General features: G+C 40.3%; 1 protein-coding gene across 3 annotated transcripts in view; it reads right to left on the bottom strand.

The window, feature by feature from the left end:
• Positions 1-22,573, bottom strand: part of IGF2BP3 (insulin-like growth factor 2 mRNA binding protein 3) — a 116,152-nt gene that overhangs the window by 12,528 nt on the left and 81,051 nt on the right. Inside the window, exons 7-11 of one of the 3 annotated variants that reach the window (XM_009879545.1) lie at positions 21,211-21,345; positions 20,514-20,636; positions 17,935-18,070; positions 15,916-16,047; positions 450-569 (exon numbers count right to left, since the gene is read on the bottom strand). In XM_009879545.1, coding sequence (XP_009877847.1) covers positions 450-569; positions 15,916-16,047; positions 17,935-18,070; positions 20,514-20,636; positions 21,211-21,345 — 646 coding nt within the window. The remainder of the gene's footprint in view (positions 1-449; positions 570-15,915; positions 16,048-17,934; positions 18,071-20,513; positions 20,637-21,210; positions 21,346-22,573) is intronic. The other 2 variants (XM_009879546.1, XM_009879547.1) reach the window with 2 other exon arrangements.

The raw sequence follows: 22,573 nt of genomic DNA, 5'->3' as shown, positions 1-22,573 counted from the left end.
ACGTACGCTTCAGCCTGGAGCCATCTGAGCTTGACAGCCCAGACCGATCCATCTGGAACAGAGCAAGAGCAACCACAGCAGTAGGAGACTTCACCTGTGCTGCTGTTTTTAGAAGGGGAATTCACCTTACCAATTTTCACTTTACCAAAAGCAAGAAGAAAGCCTTTTAGCAGTGCATCATTAAGACTTAAGCCTGTTTCTAAGAAATCGAGACCACCAAAGTAGTTTTCTTTGCAGCTTATATTTCACACCTCAGGAGACGTTTGAAAACATGCTTCTAATTATCTTGTCTCAAGGAAGATTAAAAGATGATTTATAAACAAATGTACCATTTATCACATCACATTCTAAGCACGGAGTGGGGGAGGACATTCACGAAAACACGGCTTGTGCAAACTTGCTGAAAGTGTCATGTAGAATATACAGAAAGTTAGTCAGTGTAATAATACCTTAATAGATGCGCCTGCAAAACGAGAAAGTTGTTTGATGTGCTGTCCCTGCTTGCCAATAATAGCTCCAACTGCCAAGGCTGGGATGAACAGATGAACAGTCTCAGACTCGGGCTGTTGCTGTGGGGAAGAAGGAAATATGCAGTGAATGTTTTTGAACATTACGAATCAGACTGACAGGAAAACGGGTAGGGAACAGGCATGCATGGAAATGAGGGGGAAATCTTATGACGCCCTGTGATGTCTGAATATTAAGGGTCTGGCTTTTTCTGGAAGACACAATATTCACAGCACATGAAAGAACAGTTTGAGCCAAAAGAGGATTCTTTCATCTTTTAGAAATCAGTTGCAATTTTAATGCTTAGAGTTTTAAAAAAACAATCGAGGTGTTGCTTCTTCACAAGGCTTTCGTTCTTACCTGTCACTGTCCGGATGCTCTTCCACATGCAGGACTCTGCAGATGAGGCTGCTACAAGTGGAGAGGCTACAGCCTGAGCAAGCAAACTCCTTCTAGTTTTCCTAGTTATTTTTTTAATTTTAGATTGTGCTGAGAGCGGCACAAAAAGCCTCAGAGTTACATATATGCTACAATTTCCTTTGTGTGGGAGTGATCTGGAATGATAGCCAGCTTGAAAACTGCCAGCGATTCCTCCTGTGTAACATTATGCAACAGTTGGAGCCTTGGCAGCAGGCCTCAAGCAGGCTAGTAAATTAAACCCCAGATTAGACATTTTTAAAAGCGAGAGGACCCTAACATTGTACCCACTGGATATCAGGCACCACTGCAGTTTCCTATTGCTTTCAGCCAGATGCCCCAGCTGGAGCACACAACATAACACTTGGAAGCCTCTCTACGTGCTGCACAGTGACGATGGAACCGCAGGGCTACATACGCCACAATAAACCATAACTATTTTATCAGCCTCAAAAGAGCTCATCTTGGACTGACGGAGCACCACCGAACCATTACTCCATCCACTGAGTCAGGGTTGCTTCTCAAAAGCATTTCACACAAGCCCTTCTTTGAACTAGGAGGTTTTTAAAGACACACACACCCCCTTTTAAAGCATTTCTTCCTCTATGTAACTCTAATGTATTTTCAAAATTTGTTTTTTCATCCTCAAGAAGATAAAGCCAACAAGCCCTTTTCTTGCAGAGGCATTTGAAGACAATGCAGCCATCCTCATCCTCAGTTTTCCGGTGCCCACCATGCAGACCAGCCCGAGCACCAGTGAGCAGAGCACACGGGAGAAACCATGCTCGTTTAGCTTTGCTCACTTGCATATTTTGGTAGGGATACAGGCCCACATACAAAAGCTCATCAAAGCAGTTTTTTCTGGGATATTTTCGGGAAAAAAAATGCTGTATGCAACACAAAGCAAAAAGCAGCTGCAATCCTAGAAAAAAAGCTACCTCCACTTTTTTTTTTATTTCAATTTCAGTAACTTCTTTCAAGGGAAAGCAAAGTCCCATTGCATTAACCGTAAACAAATCAGAACAAAATGCTTGTTTCCAAGTTTTACCACTTTATTTTTGGTAAACACAAGTCAACTGTAACCTCAGGGGAAACAAATTCCAGGCACAGCTCCATGTACCAGGTGAAGAAACCCCAAAATAGGATATTGAGAATAGAAACACATTCTGCCAGTTGCTTTAGGTGATTGCAACAGTTACACAATTTACCCTGTGTTTTCACACGTACAAGGCATCAGGATCCACAGTCAGTGTATGTTGATTTAAGCCCACGTTTTCCCTGGACACAGGTTGCAGCCCTCCACACCCAGCCTCCCCGCTCCCCTGCGAGCTTTGTGGCCAGCAGGATTGCAGATCCAGCCGATTTTTAATGCAGGCCACGGGTCCCTGACCCAAATAACCAGAGAGCCACACAAGCAGCAGTCCTGGAGCAAGGGAGGAAGCAACAACATTTAGGTCAGGGCACGGGAAAACGTGGGAACACCCCTTTTAATCTGCCTACAGATCAGTTTAAAATGATCTCAAAACTGCACCCTGAAACTACGACTTTGTAATGAAAGATACCAGTCACTTCAATATATATGTTAAACCAGCTTTCCAGAGGATTACTCATTTTCTCCTCTTATTATTACAAACATTCTCTGAGTGCACTCATAGTAAATCCTTTTACACATTCATCATGAATCCAGCAAGATTTCCAGTAATTTGGAAATGCTACTGTAGGTACTTATTTGATCTCACCACTTCAGAAGACTGTTTCTGAATGGATACATATTCATGAGGCATTTGGGTTTGGGTTTTTTCTGGTTTTGTTGCAAAGACCCATACTAACTGCACTGGGTGTAGAGGCAACCTCTCTTTCCAGTCCAGGAAAGCTTAGCCACCCGTTGCTCGCTCATCACCTTGACTCCTACCTTCAACTGTTCACACATGCTCCAGCTTCTGCAGAAGTCCACTGCCAAAGTTCTCTTCCACATCCAACTCCAGCCACCCTCTTCCAGCTAAACTTTGAGCTAAGGCACACAAACTTTCCAGCTAATTCGTACAGCACTGCTACAAATCAAACATGTAGCTTGACTTGGTTTGCAAGAATTTACACAGCTTCTACCTAAATCCACCTCCAGACACATTTCTCTACCGTAAAAACAAATCAAACTTCATTAGTTTTGTTTGCAGATATTTCCTGCCTTCCCTCTGTTGCCCATCTGCCTGCAGCACAGTTTTCCCCTCTTCTTCCCAAAGTTTGATTTCCAGCCACTTTCTTGGCTAGATTCAATTCACCACTGAAATTCCTTTCTGCTGTCTCACCCTTAAACATGAAACACGGGCAGCAAAGGCAATGAAAGACAGAAGACGTACATGTGTCTTTCCAACTGTACAGTCAGATCACTGTAGTGCTCCCCTCCTTCCTCCTAATTTTGACTTATTGATACATTTCAACTTCTTTTGTTCCTGAAAGACCTTTTTTACTCTTCTTGTGTAAGCGAGCGAGGTTCTTTAACACTAAACTCCCATTTTGGTGTAATAGTTATATATGTTTATTACAGAACAGTGGAGAATCTGTCAATATTGAACTGTTTATACATTGTCATTTTTCAAATTCTTGTCTGCAGGAGCACATTGGCACATATGTATTACCAAATTCATCTCCAGTATAACATCACGCAGGATTTAAAGAAATTATGTCCATTTCCTTACTTACACTGATTTTTAACCACTCAAAAAGTGTACTGTTTGACTTGTTGTGTTTGATGTTCATGCCTTAAAACAGCTCTTTCGTCTGGCAGAAATCAAGTCTAGCTAAGACTTTCAAGAGAGTATCATAACACCAAGTTCAATTTATTATCTGTCCACCTCCTTAGCCACAATAATTTTAAAATCCTTTTGTATTTACTGGAAGACTTATCCTCCAAAAGAAACACATCAAAACGTAATGCAATGACTACACCACCCATCAATCTTACAGACGCTTCTGAGGATCTTAGGATAGAAGAAAATCAACTATAATTTAATCTTCCCCATGCTGCGCCGCATAAGTCACAGAGCTTTCCAGGAACTTCTAGCATGAGTTATATCAGAAATAGATTCCTAGATCTTAAACATATGTTAGAAGCACTAAATTTAGGAAAGTAATTTCCCACTGTGTGGAATCTGAGCTTCAACGTTCACTCCCTTAAGATGGCCAAGTTTGCTTAAACATATACTTAAAATTTAAAAACTAAAATATATATGTGTATATATATCTTGGAGAATATCTGTCTGTATTGACTTCAGAGACCATCCTGCAGTTCATTTTTTACTTCATAATTAGGCGTCTTAATGGTATATTTATAAATTTAAATACTTTTCAGTCTAAACCTTAAAGTAGCATGAATTCTTTACTGAAGTTGTAAAGCTCATTAAGTCATGGAATTAGTCAACAACTAATTTTTGACAACAGTAAGGTCTTCCGTGCATGAAGAATTCTATGCAATTTTCTCTTCTTCCTCATTCATTTTATTTTCCACTCACATAAGAAAACAGTTTGTTCAAGACCAGCCCAGCCCTAGGAACTGACAGAAATGTGAGGAGGGAAGGGGGGAAATCTTTTAAAATAGTAACCTAGGTTTTTCAAGATGTACAGTCCATACGTCCACCCTAACTTGTGAGTAACAGCCCCGGAGGTCTGGGACGCACAGACCACCGCTTCTGCCCTGGCAGTATTTGTGGGATGGGCTTAGGACTAGTCCTCCCTAACATCGAACAAGTTCAAACAGTATAAAGCAAGCTGGGTACTCTTCTGGTCAGTGGGGCAGGAGGCCTGCGGACACTTAAGGAATGTGGCTGTGGGGAGAGAAGTTTGTCTCACACAGCTGTGGCACATAGACACCACCAGGTTGTTCACTCAGATGGAGAACTTAGCTTCTTAGAATTAAAAAAAAAAAAATTATTTTTTTAAAGAAAAAGAGTGCTCCAGAAACCAAGATTCAGAAACTGAGATTTCTCAGTTCCAAGAAACAGATTCTTGAAGAGCACGGTGACCAGAAACAATTAATTCAGTTCATAAACAGCTGATAATACTTGCTTTGTTTCTACAAAAATCAGTATGCTTTAAACACAAAACAGGCTTAATAGGGAATTTTCATCTATATCCAGCACATTTAACTAATGAAAACAATTTTAAATGCTGGTTTTGTTCATTAATTGGATTCCAATTTCCATCCAAATGTAGCCTGATGAAAATCAGAAGTTAAAAATTAATCAAGCAAATAAGAAAAGCACCATTCATCATTTTTTAACAGAAAATGGAAAACATTAACCAAAGCAAGTGGTAAACTGCATACTTGTTTAAATAGATAGATATATTCACTATATTAGCAAAGGGTAGCTGTGGTGGTACAGACTACACCAAAGCTTTCAGAAAGGTAACTAAAGTACAGATGTAAAACTTGATAAGTCAACTTAAATTTATTATTTTTTTTTTTTTAATTCTCACCACCTCCATCCAAGATCTAGCCAAATCTGTTCCTAAATCCTGTAACCCCTGGCTGTTTCCCCATTACACTGGGCTTGCCTGGAGCCCCTGCACCGCAGGCACCATCAGGATGGTCACCCTTGTTCCAACCAGACACTGCAGCTCTACAGAAGATTTCCGCAGGACAACCGCTTCTCTGCTGCCATCTCTACCATGATATAGTTTACTCTTAGCAAACTGGCTTAGCAGAGTGGAACTTTGTTTCCAGAGCCTCAGCTGGGGTAAGGTTCTTCCCCTCCCTGGGATATTGCCCCATGCCCTACAGCATGAGGGCTACTTCTCCACACCAGAGCTAAAAGCTGGGGACTCCTCGCCAAGGAAATTTGCAGATTCATTCTTCTTTCTGCAGCTCTTCCTTGCAGAGTTAGAAAGATCTATAGAGCCCAACAGGTTGCCCTTGTGATAAGCTTACTGCAGCCCTTTTTCTGCCAAGGCCTGGTGCATCAGTCCTACAAACTGCCCAAAAATCACACACAAGGAGAGCTTTTCCCTCACCTGACAGATCATCAGAAGGAAAAGCATTTGTCCTCATCTTGCACTTGCATAACAGCCAAAGTATGGCCAGGCAAGGATGAAAACTCAGAAAAATAAAGCTATGATTCTTCAGATAGATGGTGGTAGGTAAAAAGTTGGTCCCAAACCACCTGATCTGGGAGTTTGTATTTGGGACATTGTATTCAGGGAACAGTATTTTAAAAACCAAAACAAATAAACCAACACACACATACAAAAAACACACACATGCAAGAAAGTTTTGCCTCCTGTGTTCTTCCCCAAGATGAACTCTCCTCTCCTGCTTTTGGCTGCTGCTAGGTCAGTCCACAGCTTCCTCGGTCAGTATGAGCGTGCGATCCCACCCATCGCAGGGCTAGTAAGGGGACATGTTTGTTATTTATGTCCCTGGTGTTAACTTGAGCATTCATCTCAGTCTTTTTCAGCAAGCCTGCCAACTGTACAAGGTTTTTTCCAGTCATGTTTTTAAGTGTCTCCATAGACCCCTTGCTCCATTCAAATGTATGTGGTTGGTAAATCTATGGCAACATTTGGGATAAGGTTGTAAATCTTTAAAAATGTTGTACCCACTGAAGTAAATAGGATTTTCTGCCAGACATCAATGGGAGCAGAATCGGATCTCTGCTGGTTTCTAAGCTCATTATGCATCTCCGGGTTATGTTTTCATTTACTCTAAATGTGTTGCAAATGAATTACCTTAAGATGAGACATTTATTTTAAATCACAAAGTCACATTATCCATTTCTAGCCAGTTTTTTTAGCTGTCAGGGAAATAATTAAGAAGTATTTTAAGACTGCATGGAACAGTCTCAGCCAATGTTTGGCTACCATCTAGCCTAGTGGGTTATTGGTAGTTTTTTTGTTTTTAAATAGTAACCAAATCCACTTTGTAAAGTAAAAAAATACAACCAGTAGATGACTGCATTAAAAAGTTCTCCCTCACCATTTTTCCCCTTCCCAACTGCCATGATTACCATCACCAAAGCAAGGCAGATTTACAAATGACTCAGTCTTCAGAATACCCTCAGCTTTGTCAGGAAGTGAGGTAACATTTTATTCAAAGCCTCTACCATACCCAAAGCCAAAATTCAAACCATGTTTTTGCAATGCACTGTGAAGAATTATACTGGCCTACAGCTATACTAAATGGTCTTATTTATTTAGTAATAAAAACTTGCAGTAAGGGAAAACCAACGCTAAGCCAAGTATTCTTGAAGACATTCCAGTAGGATTCAATGCATTAATAAAAAGTCAGCTTTTGACACCAGTGAAAGAAATCCTAGTGTATTGATTTTCCAATACTAACGCTAAAAGTTTAAGCCTTTGTTGGAAACAAGAGGCTCATTAAGGAAAACTTATTTAAAGTCTCGGTAGATAGGTCTAACGTGATCCACGCTTTTACAACATCCTTGCAAATACCTCTTGGGTCACCACCTTGTACATCAGCTAAAGTGTTGCTGCCAGTGTAGGTTAACAAACTGAAGCCTGAGCTCCCCCCGCCCTCCTAGCTTTTCGGGTTTGTTTAGAACAGGCTTAAGCCCATGCTGTGAGTCTAAAACCTTCTGCCATATTCACTACCTGAAAAGCCAGGACTACACTTAGAAGGTAACAGGACAATTCTTCACTGCTGAGTTCAGTCTGTCAAGAGCTAGCAGAACATAATTTAAAAGAAATGTGTATTTTTAACTTTACTCTGGACACCCTGAAGCATTGTGCATTTTCCCATACACAAACTGTACTGCCACCGTCCACCCAGGGCTTTATCTTCACGTGAACCCCAGACTGATGCGAGAAGCAGGAGTGGTGGGAAGGATTTCCAAGTACAAGACAGAACTTCCCCACAGCAGCTTCAACATCACGCCTGCAGCAACCTTCTCCCAACATGGCCAGGAGCTCATCACACCACCTCCCTCCACCACACGGGTCTCTGGGCTGCGTTCAGAGCAGAGCTGGCTCCTCTCTAACCTGCAAGCATTACTGCTGCATCATGTAAGAAACACTGGTGTGTCTAAATGAACCAAGAGCATGACCCTCTCCAAGGCAATAAACCCACAGCAAGGCCATGCAGCTCCACGTCTTCCCCCTTGTCAGTCCCGAACACCTAGAAAGTATGCCACATGGGTGGGAGCCCTCTGTCCAGCTAGCTGAGCTGGTCCTCTCCTCTTGGTTGAAAACCTAAGCAACAACCCCCATCTGCATTTCCAATTCGGGGACTACTGCATTTCAACACCTGAAACTCAAACACAGATGGTTATTATACAACAGTCAGTACCTTAAGTGAGATGCTACTAAAATCATCTCACTTAATACTACTCCATTTCTTGGCTCTCAACTTTAGTACTTTTCATCACCATCGTCTTCTACCTGGCAAGCCACGGGGATCTCCTCAGACTACTAGAAGTCACTAACAGGACCGCACCTATCAGAAGTGTTTCCAACATGAAAACCTAGCCAGGAACGAGGGGGTAGAAATCACAGAAGCAGAGAAGGAACATTTTCTGGCAGGCTGGTTGTAAGGCATTTCACAAGCAGGAACAGGTCTGACATATTTCTGAACATGGCATGAACTTTTTGTTTTTGCAAAATCTGATTGGCCACAATGCCAAAAAAAGCAATCTGCCACCTTTTATTCTGAACAGACAGCCAAAAGCAGAAATCAACATAAGGAACAGATTGTGAAACTACGTAAGCAGGAGTTTTGCTGGTCATTCACAAGCAGCAAACATAGGTATTTGGTGTTGCAACACTGCACAACCACCAAAACAAAACACTTCCACTTCAAAAATCGTGGCTGTGACACACCAGCCACATGGGTACTGGGTACTCCAGACTCCTGGAAGTTGCTCATGAAATCTGGGGCTTTGAAAGATAGAAGTACTCATCAGCTCTGGTTTACAAAGACACTGCTCTCAGATTCCTTGGCAGTTGCAAGAAAAACAGGTTGTGAAAACACAGAAAGGTCACTTATTTTTCCATCATGCTTAATGAACAAACCAACCAGAGATGGAGCCAGCTACACCAGAATGAGGACTTGACCTATTTTTGTTTCTGGCCTGAAGGAGCTCAGTACACTGCAGAAACAAAATATTATTTGGCACCTTAAGGAATTAATTTTCCCATTTAGTTTAACACTCAAAAGATGCTGAGCCTAGTACTTAGAGCTTGGGAGTCTGAAAGTTCAAGGGAACACTGATTAAATCTTCTTCCTGCAACAAGAGTCTGGGAGCAGGGGACCAACAAAAATTCTTATCTCTTGTCCCAAGGAACTACAAATATCACTACAAGTATTCAAACCTGCAGTGAGGAAGAAGCCATTTTTATTTTTGAAAGTGCGCATTACTAGCTAGTGATGCTATTTGCATTATGACAACCTCAGAACTGTAAAAAGAGCTATTAAGAATAACTGAAGGCTTCAACACCTCCGAAAAAATACCAGCTGTCAACTTGCCAAATCTTTGTACATCATACAGTGCCAATTACATTTTTGCTTCCCTCACTGAGGGTCAGTCTATCTCCAGAGGCAGAATAGTTTGATTGCTCCGGACATGGGTCCCTGCCAACACAGCTTGGTAGGACCAGGAGGCTTCGAGGTGGTGGGAGGACCAACCATTTTCTCCACAGGGCAGAAAAATCCCACAATGTTATGCACCATGGAGCAAGTTTCTTATTTGTCAAAAAGGCATCATTAATGAATTTAAGAAACTAAGCAGCAGGAAAGGTGTATTCAAGGCACTGAGGTTACAATCTTCAAAAGAAGGCTAATTAGTTGGAAGTGTTTTTTTCCAGACAATGCCGTTGTCCTATAGTGCCCTCCTCAAGACTGTGTGTGCTGCACATGTATGGTTTTCATTTCATCGATATAAAACCATTTTGTAAAAATACTGCCAAATCCTTCTTCATTCTGCAAACCACATCCTCTTTTGGCTGTAGGACAGCTCCTCACAAAATCATCTACTGCTTAACAAGCTAGCCAAATTAGGGCAAAGCCACTTAAGACTACACACATTATAGATGTACATACATTACCACCCCTGGATAGTTTAGATGTGACAGTAGCACGAGCTAATCCTATCAAACCCAGACATCCAAAGGAGCCCAACTCCACCAAGTAAGAGTCAAAGTACCTGGAAAGATAGGACAGTTTTTCCTCTTCCTTGGCTCTCATCTATGCTCAGGGCATCAAATGAAGGCCCTCAATGAAGCAATTTTTCATTTTAAATTACTTTTCTTTCCTGCCAAAAGCATAATACAGTTATTTCTTCTCTCACATCTATGCAATATAGAAGATCTCTTCTTTACTATTATTAAGAAAATTAGTGGAGAATAAAGAAGGAATCTCTCTCTTGACCACAGCATCTTCTAAGAAGAAAGTTTTCCATTGGTATGTTCCTCACCTGCAACAAAAAGCTTCAAGAGATAGCAAAAAGAATAAAGGAAAGCAACCTATCAGCCTAGCTGTATAAGAGTTTTTTGTCATCAGAAAAAGGTGGTTTGATTTTGTAGTTTTGTTTACTGTAGGAAAACACCTTTTTTTTTTTTTTCTTCTTCCTAGAAGCCTCTATGTATATCATGTAACCTAAAAATTAATGGTGAGGCTAAAAAAAGGGTTAGGAGTGCATTTTGAGGGTAGAGCTTCAAGAAGCTACAACGGGTGTGCAAAAAGGCCAGTATAGAAAGCAGTCCTACTGCGAGCAGAGGAGCATCTCTTCACCTTAGATACCTTTCCTACAGCAGAAACTCAGCTGTCTCTTATAGGACCTTACAGATGCAGGAAAGCAGCTGGTGTGAACTCCTCTGGTGGTGGAAAGCTGCCTACTTCTCACCTTCTTGTCTGTTTGGGTACATCTACCATGCAACAGGTAGGGACCCTTCAACAGGAGTATTAATTCTACCGCCCTGGTTCAGGACGCTCAAGGATTAGCCCTCTAACAGGTTAGCCCTCCTTCCCCTACCCCGGGATGCCAACTTTCAGACCCCAAGACTACAAAAGAGATGCAGTCAGATGTATGAATAAGCACACACAGTTTCAATTATAAAAGGAAGGGTGCAACCTGCTGAAGCCAGTAGATGAGCTAAGTGTATTTAAATACATGACTGTACACAGTTGAAATTTAAGACAAAGAATTCTTGTTTGTTTGGAGCTTTAAAAATCTTCAGCCTTGCAGGAGAACAAACTTTTATTCTTGAGAGACAAGCATGTGCATATTCTCCCCAAAGTTCAGAAGACAGAAGCAACAACTTCATCAAAAAAGCTTTGAGCAGTACATCTCTGCAGTTGAAGCAGTTTGGCTGGGATACTTTTAAAAACATTTTTTGTGGTAAGGTATCTTGTGGAAAACGTAAGCATGGGGCATATTCACTTTTGCAGAATCTTACTCTGCTCATACAAATTCCAATTCTTCGTGCAGGTACTCAGCTCATGACATTCGTTATGAATGACAGTGGGCAGACTAATGAAATTATTTGCAATTGTGTCAGAACTGCAACACACAAGCATTAAAGTGCAGAGTTAAGGAGAAAGATTTAACAGTAAACAGAAAGTGGTGTTTCTCCAGACCCAACAGCAGCTGGACTAGACATCAACTACAAATAAACACAGAAAGGCTACTGGTCCTTAGCATGGCCACACAAGGGCACACGTTCATTAAAAAAAAAAAAAAATGGTTTTATCACCAGGATCATAAGAGTAAAATCATGCCCATTTGACAGTAACAAGAATTTTTAACTCCTAATATTCTTAACCCAGACCTTCCTTAAGTCCTAGTTTTTCCTCAAACCTTAAAACATTTCAGTGATTCCCACATGTTCCGATTTACCTGTCTTTTAGAAGGACAGAGAAAAGTATATAGATCTTGGATTTTTGCAAAACGGGAAAATTCAGGAATCGCAACACAACACGCAACTCCATTACATCCCTTTTAAATGACTACACAAATGAGTGCTTTAGACGGGCAAACAGAGCTTGGACTTTGCAATTAAGTTATACAGTTGCTATACTAAGAATTGTTGCCAGTGATAAGTAAATGTAAAAAAAAAAAAAAGAATTGCTATCCTGCACTAGATGTGGTGCTCAGACACTGTTAGCCATATGTGGCACACACGTGCACATGCGTGATTATATCTGTAAACAGACAGATACCAAAGACAGCCTGTGCTTTCCTGTACAGACTCTACCTGCCAGGACAAAGGGCAAAGCAATAACCAGCTCCTTAGGAAGAAAGAAACTCCATCTCATTAGATTAAATTAGATGAGGCTCTATGCAATAAGACTTTGATGTTCTCCATGATGGTTCACACCGGTGTATATGGACCATAGAGAATGAGGTATCTCAGTCACGTCCAAATTGTTCTCCTGAACATGACCCAGTCCAAGGAGCTAAATGTAAACCAGCGTTTGATAACATCACTGCCTCCTAAGTTTGTGACACTGGCCTATTCCTGAAGCAGCTGGAGAATAGCATTTATGCTCTAGTCAAATATGCCTTGAAGTTTTGCATGAAGAGGGAGAGGATGAAGCATCACACAACTCACAAACACAGCTAAACCTATCAAATTACTCAGTCCCAAACTCCTGAATACTCAGTTTTAGGACTAGTTGGCTATGGCTGTATGTATTGGTGTTCAGAGCTTAAAGTGACAGGTCTGGCAACATAACAAAATCCTAGATCTGTTTACTGTGCAGATTTTTCTCTTTTCACCCATACAGAAAAGCAGCATCAGGAATGTGACAGACACTTGTTTCAATAATTAAGACGACACCTCCGTTTCTTTGGGACCACAAGGTCACAGCAACACCTTGTCACTAGAAAATTGTACATATGAAGGATCAATTCCATACGGAAACTCTTCTGCAAATGCCTAAAGCTTACCCATCTAACTTCTGACCCAAGGGAGAGCCACTTGTGAGTCCATCCCCACAATAAGGTGAAGAAAGGGTCCATACAGCCAAAGAGATTCGAACAAAAGCTTTATAACCCTCAGGCACATCATAGTGGGGTCTGAAGACTCACTGTATGGTTTGTAAGCACATATTCACAAAAGGTCTTCAATGACATTAGATGCCAAGAGGTATCTGATGATGGCATAGCTGAAACTGCTGAGGAACACACCTTTGCTCAGTCAAACAAACATGAGACAGGAAAGAGCCACCCATGTCCAGTCCTAAGCAGAAGGCAAAATTTGCACTGACAAAAATAAGCCAGACAGCAGCAGGATACGCTTCTTATACGCTGATGCCAGCAGTGTTTTCAGAAAGGATTTCCAGCTGCCCGAAAGGGATACCCTCAATGCCAGCTAACCAGTGCTCCTAAGCATACAAGGACATCCATTCAAAATAAGCTTAAGGGACTTGGGTCACCCAAACACTTTTACCAAAACAAGGAACTCTGTAACAAACAGCTCATAGGTAGATGGACAAAGTCTCCCTGTGATTTCTTCATTAATGCTTCTTCTATGACCTTCTTTCCCTGAAGCCTCTGTTACTCACACAGATTTTTATTTTATTTTTTTAATCCCTTATGAGCTCTCCTAGATCCCCCTCTGTGGTTACCTTTAGCCTTTCAAATTGTTTCCATTCCTTCTTCAAAATACATCCAGTCCTTTTCTTTTGTTCTTTCTACTTCTACATGCCCCAATACCCTATTTAGTCAGTGTCTTAAAAATTGTTCTACTGGAGGAAAAAAATACAGGGGAGGAGTAAAACTCAGAAATTACAGAAACTAACTTCATACCCAAACAAGTTTGCTTTTTTTTTAAAAAAAAAAAAGAATTGAAACTTTTTTTCTGGAAAACTGCATCCATTAAAAGATAAACTCAGTTTTCTTTGTTTTCCTCTCCCCAGAGGACAGCTACTCCAAGTAATCTGAAGGGCTGACTTGCCTGAAGCCCACAGAACCACCTGCTCTTTTGCAGATAAGGTCATATGTAAGTAAGAAAAGGCGATATAGTTTCAATAGTTCACGTATTGGTTTCAGAAGCCCTCAGTTTCAGGTTCAGGGGCTGCGTTGGTACCACCCCCAGCCTCCACAAAAGAGGTTATCTTCTGAATCTGTGAGTTTATGCCTTCATTTTTGCACATCAGCTTGTCATACATCTAGACTATCTGGAACTAGAGCTTATTCAGAGGAATGAGCAAACAGCATGAACAGGAGCAAGTGAGAGTTCAGACAGTGTGGTCCTTCCAGCTGCAAAGTTCCCACAATTTTACACAATGACACTTGTTTCTTGATGCCTCTTACTGTATGTTGCCACTATCCTATTTCAAAAAGCCTGGAAACTGATGGAGATCTAGCAGGGAGAAAGGTGCAATAGCAACAGAGCATCAGACATGAATAAGATTGAAATTACGACGTTCAGCACCGTTTAGGTGCATATTTAAAGCAAAAGCAAGAAAGAACCACAACAAAAGGAAAAAGTGCAAAAGAAATGAAAATAAACAAAGCAAGGAACAGAACTGTAGGCTTACAGTGTGAATCTCAAGAACAAAGTACTTTGCAAATCTGGAGTAATAAAAGAAAAAGCTACACTTTTCATACACGAAAGCAAAGAAAGTTATGTACTGTTAACAAATCACTTCTACTTTCTCTTAAAAAAGAAGAAATAAATTGAGGTAATCCATTTCCACAGATGGCATTTTATACAATACAAGGAAGTAGAAACCTGTATTTTTTTAGTTTAGTCTCCCATTCTAATCAAAGTGCAGAGGGATGGGGCAGGGGGGTGGAATTTGTTTGTCATAAATAGAGGCACTGATATTAGCAGTAGAATAACCAAGTATAAACATATTTCCATTGCAGTTTTCGTTGGACCACTTTTTCCTGATAAAGCCGCTATTATACTCAATATAGTTCATAATACATTCATAACACCCAAGTTGTTCATTCCCACAAACAATGCTAGGAGTGTGGAATTTTTCCTGTTCCTTACAGTGACATTTTCTTGGCTTCTTCCTCTGGGAAAAATATTTAGGCAACAACTTCCCTTTAGCGCAATATATATAGACCCACTTGAGTTATTTGATAAAGTTCAGTGTGCTGTGCTGCATTTTCACTTTTCTAGTTCATGAAAAGTCTCAGACTCAACTCTCTAGATGTTACTGTTGAGCAAAGAAGAGGACACAGTCAACCGTGTCAGAGTTTGGTAAAGCTCTGTTAGAGTTCATTTTAAAAATTTATCTTCCATTGAGTTGCTAACAACCACCAGCAACAGGGAACAGAGATGAAAGATCACCTTCTCTGTGTAATGAGGCTGTCTTATTTGACTATCAGAGCACCATCTCCTTCCAGAAAGATTCTGGCGCTTTCTGACACGCCAAATTATCTTCTGCTCCATAGCAGACGACCTCATTTATGATTGCCAATCAGCAATGGATTTGAATAAGATTCCGTTGAACTTTTTCATGTATTTCTTAGAGAGCAATGTAGCAAGTAAATCACAGCTTTCTGGAGAGTAATCTATGTAATTTAAATCCTATATATTTAGCAATACTGCATTTCAACAGGGCTCGTACACTTATAAAACTACTACATTCAAACATTTTAGCTTTAGATCCCCGCTTTATGACAAGAGATCATTTTTTTCCCTTCCATATCAACAAGAATACAACTGCAGACTAGCATTATTAATTACAAATTCCAGCAATTTTTAAATTCCATTTTATATGAGATTTCTTTCTAATTTAAGTGCTCTTGAAAATAGGATCTTATCTTTTTTTCCTAAGAAATACCATTTTCTGGTAATTCACTAAATGACCAATGAATGTCTGTTCCCAACCACAGCCACATGAAGTGGCTTTCAGTGTGCAAGCGGGAAGACAGACAACATTGAGAAAACTGACAAAACCCAGCTACTAAAACACTGTTCCCAGATCTTTGAGGTAATTTGGCAAAAATACAGCAGACTTATTAGTTTTGAACAGCAGCATTGTACAGATTTGTATCACCATCCACAATCAGAGACTTCCCTTACCCCAAACGGTGGATATGAAGCAGCAGCAGCAGCGGAGGCAACGCTCACTGCGGGTGGTGGTATTCCTGAAGAAGAAGGTGGGAACAGACCCAAGGCATTCAGATTTAATCCAGGAATTAAATGTGCTTGAAGCTGCAATGGCAGAAGAGTTAGTTAAGATTTACAATCTTGGTTACTGACTCTAATCAAAATCCTAGTTGGCATAGGCTATTAACCTTTTCAGAAGACGTTGGTATGTTATTTAAAGAAAATAAAAATTCATCTCCATTACCCCAAGGATTCTGCTTCAAATCTATTTCCCAGATATCTGCACAGACCCATACCATTAAAATAAAAACATGTAGTAGGAAAGGCAGCTGGGAATCACCTGCTACAACTTAATCAACAAAACATATGATAAACTTTATAGCAAGAAATTCAGACAAGAGTACAATTTACTTTCAGAGTGAACAAAACCATCAGAGAAATAATTATCACTTTCGTCTTTATACTACAAAGCCCTGTGGAAACAGAGAAAGCCCACGCACAAGCCCTTTTCACACACTGGGATACATACCACACTATAGCCCCATCTCCCTCCCATATCCTTTCCCTCCCATGCCTTGCAAAAGATGAAGTAGGATACCCCCCAGCAGGTATTTCCCCCTGGGAAAGCATCCACTATAAGGTTGCATGTCCCTTACTTTACCACACCTGAGAAAAGCAGCAACATCATGTGGTAGGAGGCACTGGTTGTCTGTGATACAAAACGTGTCAGTACCCTTTCTCTACTTTTCCAGATTATTGCCCCATAATAAGACTATGCTTTAGTAATACTTCAGCTAGAGACACACACCATCTCAAGGCCATCAAGAAAAGCCAATCATGAGACACCAAAAAAAAAACAACCCCAAAACTTCACCAATTAAAAAACTACCCTAATAATGGCTACAAACTAAACTGGAAATCCATCTGATAAGAGGTAGTTTTTTGCTTACCATACCTTTGCCAAACAGCAGAGCAGCCTCAAATTCAACCCCATGTTCCTGCTCACTACATGAAGCAAAAAATGTACCACTATAAAATGTTTTATTGTGTCCTTGTGTGTAGTTTGTGTCCTGCAATTTGCTTATAGCATGGGAGAGACCAGAAGAGCAGGGAGAATATTGTCTCCAGTCAGTAGGGAAACCGTGAAGAGCCATTTCTAGAAAATCAGAGACTACTGTAAACTGAAAAAATATTTCCAGTCTGATTCTAGACCATAAGATTTGGATACGCACACAAAAAGCTCTTCATAGCTTATCAAAAATCTCAATCATTTCTCAATATGCATTAGTAATACTTTGGCAAACAAATGAGGTAGGTTGTTTTTATTATGTAATCACCAATCATCTTTGAATAACTAAATGCCATTATCATCTATATCAAGAAAAACCTTAATAAAGCCTTCTTAAATTAAATAATGGAAAGCAGGAGAGATCCTTCTTCCATACGTTGTTACACTTTTAACAAAGTAGTGCTTCCCAATGTCTAAGAAACATACAAACTAGGGCACATAAACCACAATAGTATGTAGTCACACATTCCTTTAGGTTTTTGCAAAAGTAAAAAAAAGTGAAATGCTCATTCATTTCCTCAATCTAAATCCATTTCTCGGTTACCCTACTCAAAACAAACCAGAAAAACTCTTCATTAAAACAGCCTACATACATAAATTAAGAAAAAAAACCTCGCTCAAGCCCTGTGAATTAATACACGAGGCAACAGGACAGAAGTTGCAACCGGGAAATTCTGATGTGATATTAGGAAAGAAATTTTCACCATGAGAACAGTGAGACAAGGCACAAGCTGCCTAGACAGACACTGGACTTTGTACTCATGTAGATGTTCAAGTCCCTACACAACTTTGCTTAACTTTGAAGCAGGCCCTATGTTGAGCAACCCCCCCATGCTGGGCCAGGTGACCTCCAGAGGTCCCTCACATCTAAATCTTTCCATGGTTCTAGTTCCAGAAAGGGCCCATGCCACCAGATAACTCACATTCATAGCAGCAATATCATTTTCATAGGACTCCCTGATTTTCTTCATAATTTCTTCCTCAGCCTTGGCACAAGTTTCAATACTGCCTTTAACTGTAATGGTCCTTTCCGGATTATAGAGTGTCAAGTCCTGCAATCTGAAAATGAAACAGAAGCACAGTTAATTAGCAAACAGCAGACAGTAATCCAGGTCTATCATTCGAGTCCGAGCATGTCGAGTTTGCCCTCCAAAGACTGTAGTATCAATTCATAACAGGGCTGAAAACAGTTCTCTGAGAACCTGGAGAAACTCTGTCCTCACAGCAAAGGCAACAAAACCCACCACAGCAAGGTTTGGCATCAGATGGCCGAGATGCGTTTAGGTGCAACACAAGATGGAAACCATCACCCTCTGCAGGGGCATGAGCTGCAGAGAAGTGCAGCACCATTCAGCTTCGCACTCCACACCAGACTTACCAAGAGAGAGGGGGACTTCAGACATTTTAGACATCCCAGAAACATAGACCATAAGAAACTTTCTTTCCTTGAGAAAAATAGTGGATACCTTAAGGAAGGAGGGAGGGAAAAAGCCCAACCCTCAGTGAAACTGCAGGAGAGCCTCCAAATCCTCATAACAGGAAAACCAAAAGCTGTGTGCAAGACAACATTTGCTGTGAAACACTAGTAACTCCTCAGGGAAAATGAAAGGGTTACAGCATTAAACTAGGGCTTTGCTGGGTAACAAACACTGACCTACTACGGTAAAATGGAAGAAACTGATTTGGATGCCATGGCATATCTGTGTACTGAGAGGAGGTGAGTTGAAGGGGTGAAGACCAAAAAAACCAAAAAGTCAGAGCAGGATGCAGGAGGGGTGAGTGAGGAAGGTCATGGTAGGAAGGAGAGGAAGAAGCATGCACAGCTTGCTTTCTTGCACAGCGGGCAGTGTGGCAACCTGCACGTCTCAGTTAAGCAGTGGCAAACACGAAATGCATCCACAAAGCAATCTAAGTTTCCATTGTGCGAGCACTGAGTTACTGTCTCAGGAAGAAAAGTGGTGGAAAACACCCCAAAGAAAAGAGGAAACACTTTCCCAAACCAGCTGTCTTTAACTTTATGGGCAAGATTACCAAAAAGCCTAAATGAAGAGATCAGGAGAAAGACTAATTAGACAAAGCAGAGTCAATGGGCATCTATGCTCTCTTTTATGTACCAATTAAAGCAGAGGCAACTTCATGGGGTTATTTCAGGCATAGCATGACAAGTGTAATCTTGAGGCCAAGATTTTAATGCAAATAAACCATTAACTTGCTAAATTAAAGAATACTCTGTGAGTGTTTACAGACAATGTGTTATTTGTGTCATCAGCAGTAAAGACAAGTTCATTTCATGGAATGAGGACCATTATCCCATTTACCCTGTACGTTTTTTCTTCCCTTTAAGAAATAGCATTAACAGCCTGTGTACTGTTTGCAAACACAATATTTATGCCAACACATTTAAAGAGAGCATGCTGGTCTCACAAAACTATTCTTGAAGCAGACTTATTTGGGTGCTTTTTCTCCAGTGGATTCACTTCTCTTCCTCAGACTAATTTCGTAAAGGTTTACATACCTTCAGGAAGGTCTCAGGTTCTTTTACCCAATTTTGAATTCCCTGTTTGAGAAACTTCATTCACTCTTTATTTCCTTTCATTCAATTGAGCTATTTTCTGCAGTACACTTGGTTTTTTGTCTCGTGCATGTATTCACACCTTCTCATATGTCTTCATGCATCTTCCAAACTTTCTCCCTTTTCTGCAGCCTATAAGCCTTATTCTCACCCTTTCTGGCTAAAGCTTAAGTCCAGAATGCCCTCAAATGCTTGGAAGTTCACACCACAGTATTTGTTATCCAGAACAGAAGGTTCTCTGAAGATATTGCTCCAGGGTAAAACTACTATTAACAGCCAAGCTTCTACAGAGATGTTGATCTAATCAGTGATTTGCAGATTTCCAGTGAAGGTGGAAACTCCTGTTTAATCTCAGCTAAATTTGAACAGGTCTCAGTTACCTTCACAAACTCAGACCAAAAGCTATTACTTTGAAGCAGACTAGTCAACATAGCCCAGTTTGGCTGCTAGTGGACAAGAGGGACAGAACTGCTACTAAAAAATACTTTTTTCAATATTCATTTGCTTTATTTCCTTCCCCCTCATCCAAAAAAATCTAATCTATACCAGAAACTAAAACATCACTCAGTTTCACTCATTTTCCCACATAGCTCAGAACTGATCCAGGCTTACAGTTTAAAACACTCGTCATTACATATGGTATAATATGTTAAAAACAGCCAAAACTTAAAACATAGTCAAACATGGGCTCCACGTGCTGTTTTTAGGCTTTGTCTTGAATGACTTTACAACGAATACTCACTGTTTACATTAAATTTAACTGAACTTAAGTAACACTTTAATCCACGTTATGGAAAGGCCTCCGAAGACTTATCACAGGCTTCAAAACACACATAATGTTTTTGTAAGAACTCTGTACCCGAATGTACCGCAGCAGCATTGCTACTATTTGAGACATCTCATCAAAAGGTTAGGCCATCAAAAACTTACGGAGATATCGTGATCTTAGTATCTGTGTCCTGTTCTATTTTCTTCAGGTTTCTTCCTTCTTTCCCAATAAGCCGGCCGACAAAGTTGTTATGTGCCAAAATCTTCAAGGGAATTTCTTCTGTACTGTAATGGAGGTAACACCCAGTGAGACTTTTGGAGACCGGAGTGCAAGGGTTTTATGCACATTATGGATAAATTTTGTTTTCATAGAAATGTCTACAACTCCTTTTTTACTTATACATGTTTATACTAGATGCAGAACAAGTCCAAGTGCAATGCACATTTCAGCACTACCACCTACAGCTTCATTGTAACATACCTGCTAAATAAAACTCAGACTGAAATAGCAAGAGCTGTTGGGAAGGAAGAAATATACCTTTAAGCTTTTAGTGAGAGCTCACAACTTGTTATGCTCACTCTGATTAAAAGCTATTAGTTGCTCAAGAAACTTCAGTATTTGCTCCAGTTCACCTCAAAGTCACAGCCAGACAACGGCTGAAAACGTAGATGTGTGCTGGGGCTAATTAAGCAAGTAGACTGTCCTGAAAGGAAAAAAGTCTTAGTTCCTTTACCTACTTAATTATGGATAATGGCAAAAAATCACTTGTTAACAGGTTTTAAAAGACTGCATCTTTAAATGGAGTCAACAAGAATTCAGAATTTTTAATGCCTCCACAATGAAATGCCTTTTACTCACAATTTAGTATCTTGAGCTTCCTTTTGCATGATCTCCATAATAATTTTACAAGCTGTTGAGCAGCCTTCAGGAGTTGAGTGGATGGTAATTGGTTTCTCAGCAGCACCGGCATTCTCTTTACGATGAATATCAATTCTTGAAAGAAAGAAAAACACTAAATGTAACCATGTACTGTATAGTAAGCCTTGCATATTTCCAACTCTCATAAAACTAATTTATTTTGAGCTAACATTGACTACATTTAAGTGGTTTAATTTTGCAAAGTATACAACTACTTAAACATCTCCTAAATAATATTTTTTTAAAATGTTATACAGAGCCTCTCCTGCCCTGATTTTACCAGCTAAACCTCATCTTTGTGGACGCTGGGATCTTCTTTCCTCATTAAACTCCCATAAAGATATTCAGCAGAGCTGTTAGATAGGCAATCTGTGGTAAACCACTGAAGACAACATTTCATCAAGCTTTCCCAATACTCTATCACCAGCCCAGCCACTCCAATAATAATGGCTGTGCAGGTATAGTACAGTCAGGCTTTGTCCCACCTTGTCTTTTATGACCTCATCAGCAGAGTTTCCTAGCACTTCTCTGCTACCAAGTAGTATCATAGTACTTGCTTTCATCCTCAAGATCACTTTACTGTGCTTTTTAAGCCTAAAATTTGTCCTGATATTACCTTTCCTCTAGCTCCACCACCCTAAAACTGCTAGCCTTAATCTACACCATGGTTTGTGTAGCTCTAGGAATCTAACAAAAACTAATTATGACCTGCATCAAGCCAATGCTTTGGATATTATTTGTCCTTTGCCAATAGCTACAGGTCACATACTCTTTCCACCTCTGCTTTTTGCTTCCCCCCCCTCCCCTCTCCCCAAAACCATAGATGTTTCCAAACTTAAACCACCATGCTGCTTTTCAATAAACCCCTTTATTTTTCCTGTTCTTTCTGATATTGAAAATTCATTTTGTTTCATGATGCAACATTTTCTAAGAAGCCCATGGCAATCCTTGGTGCAACTGGAAGTAGATGACTTTTTTTTATCCCCAAAATAATGAAAACATCATTCTTGAAATCATGTATCTGTAAAGTTAGCAACCTGTGATTATTTCGGCTCTGTCCAGCCTTCTTTTAAGAGATAAAAGCTTTCCCTGTGCCAGCTTTCTAGGATTTTTATAGTCTGAGACTTAGACATTTTAGATATCACCTGAAAACTTGGTTACCCATAGGCAAACTACAACCAAGTCTTGTCAGGACACCACAAATCTCTTAAATCTATGTCATTAAAGACAGCAAATAGGCTCCTGGGTTACAACATGCTAATGAGAGGTTGAAAGGAGCATCATGATAATCCTGGGGGGGGGG

This window comes from Charadrius vociferus, unplaced genomic scaffold (genome assembly GCF_000708025.1).
Source record: "Charadrius vociferus isolate BGI_N301 unplaced genomic scaffold, ASM70802v2 scaffold262, whole genome shotgun sequence".
Lineage (NCBI taxonomy): Eukaryota > Metazoa > Chordata > Aves > Charadriiformes > Charadriidae > Charadrius > Charadrius vociferus.
The sequence above is the reverse complement of the archived record's forward strand: the minus strand, read 5'-3'. Positions and strand labels throughout refer to the sequence as shown.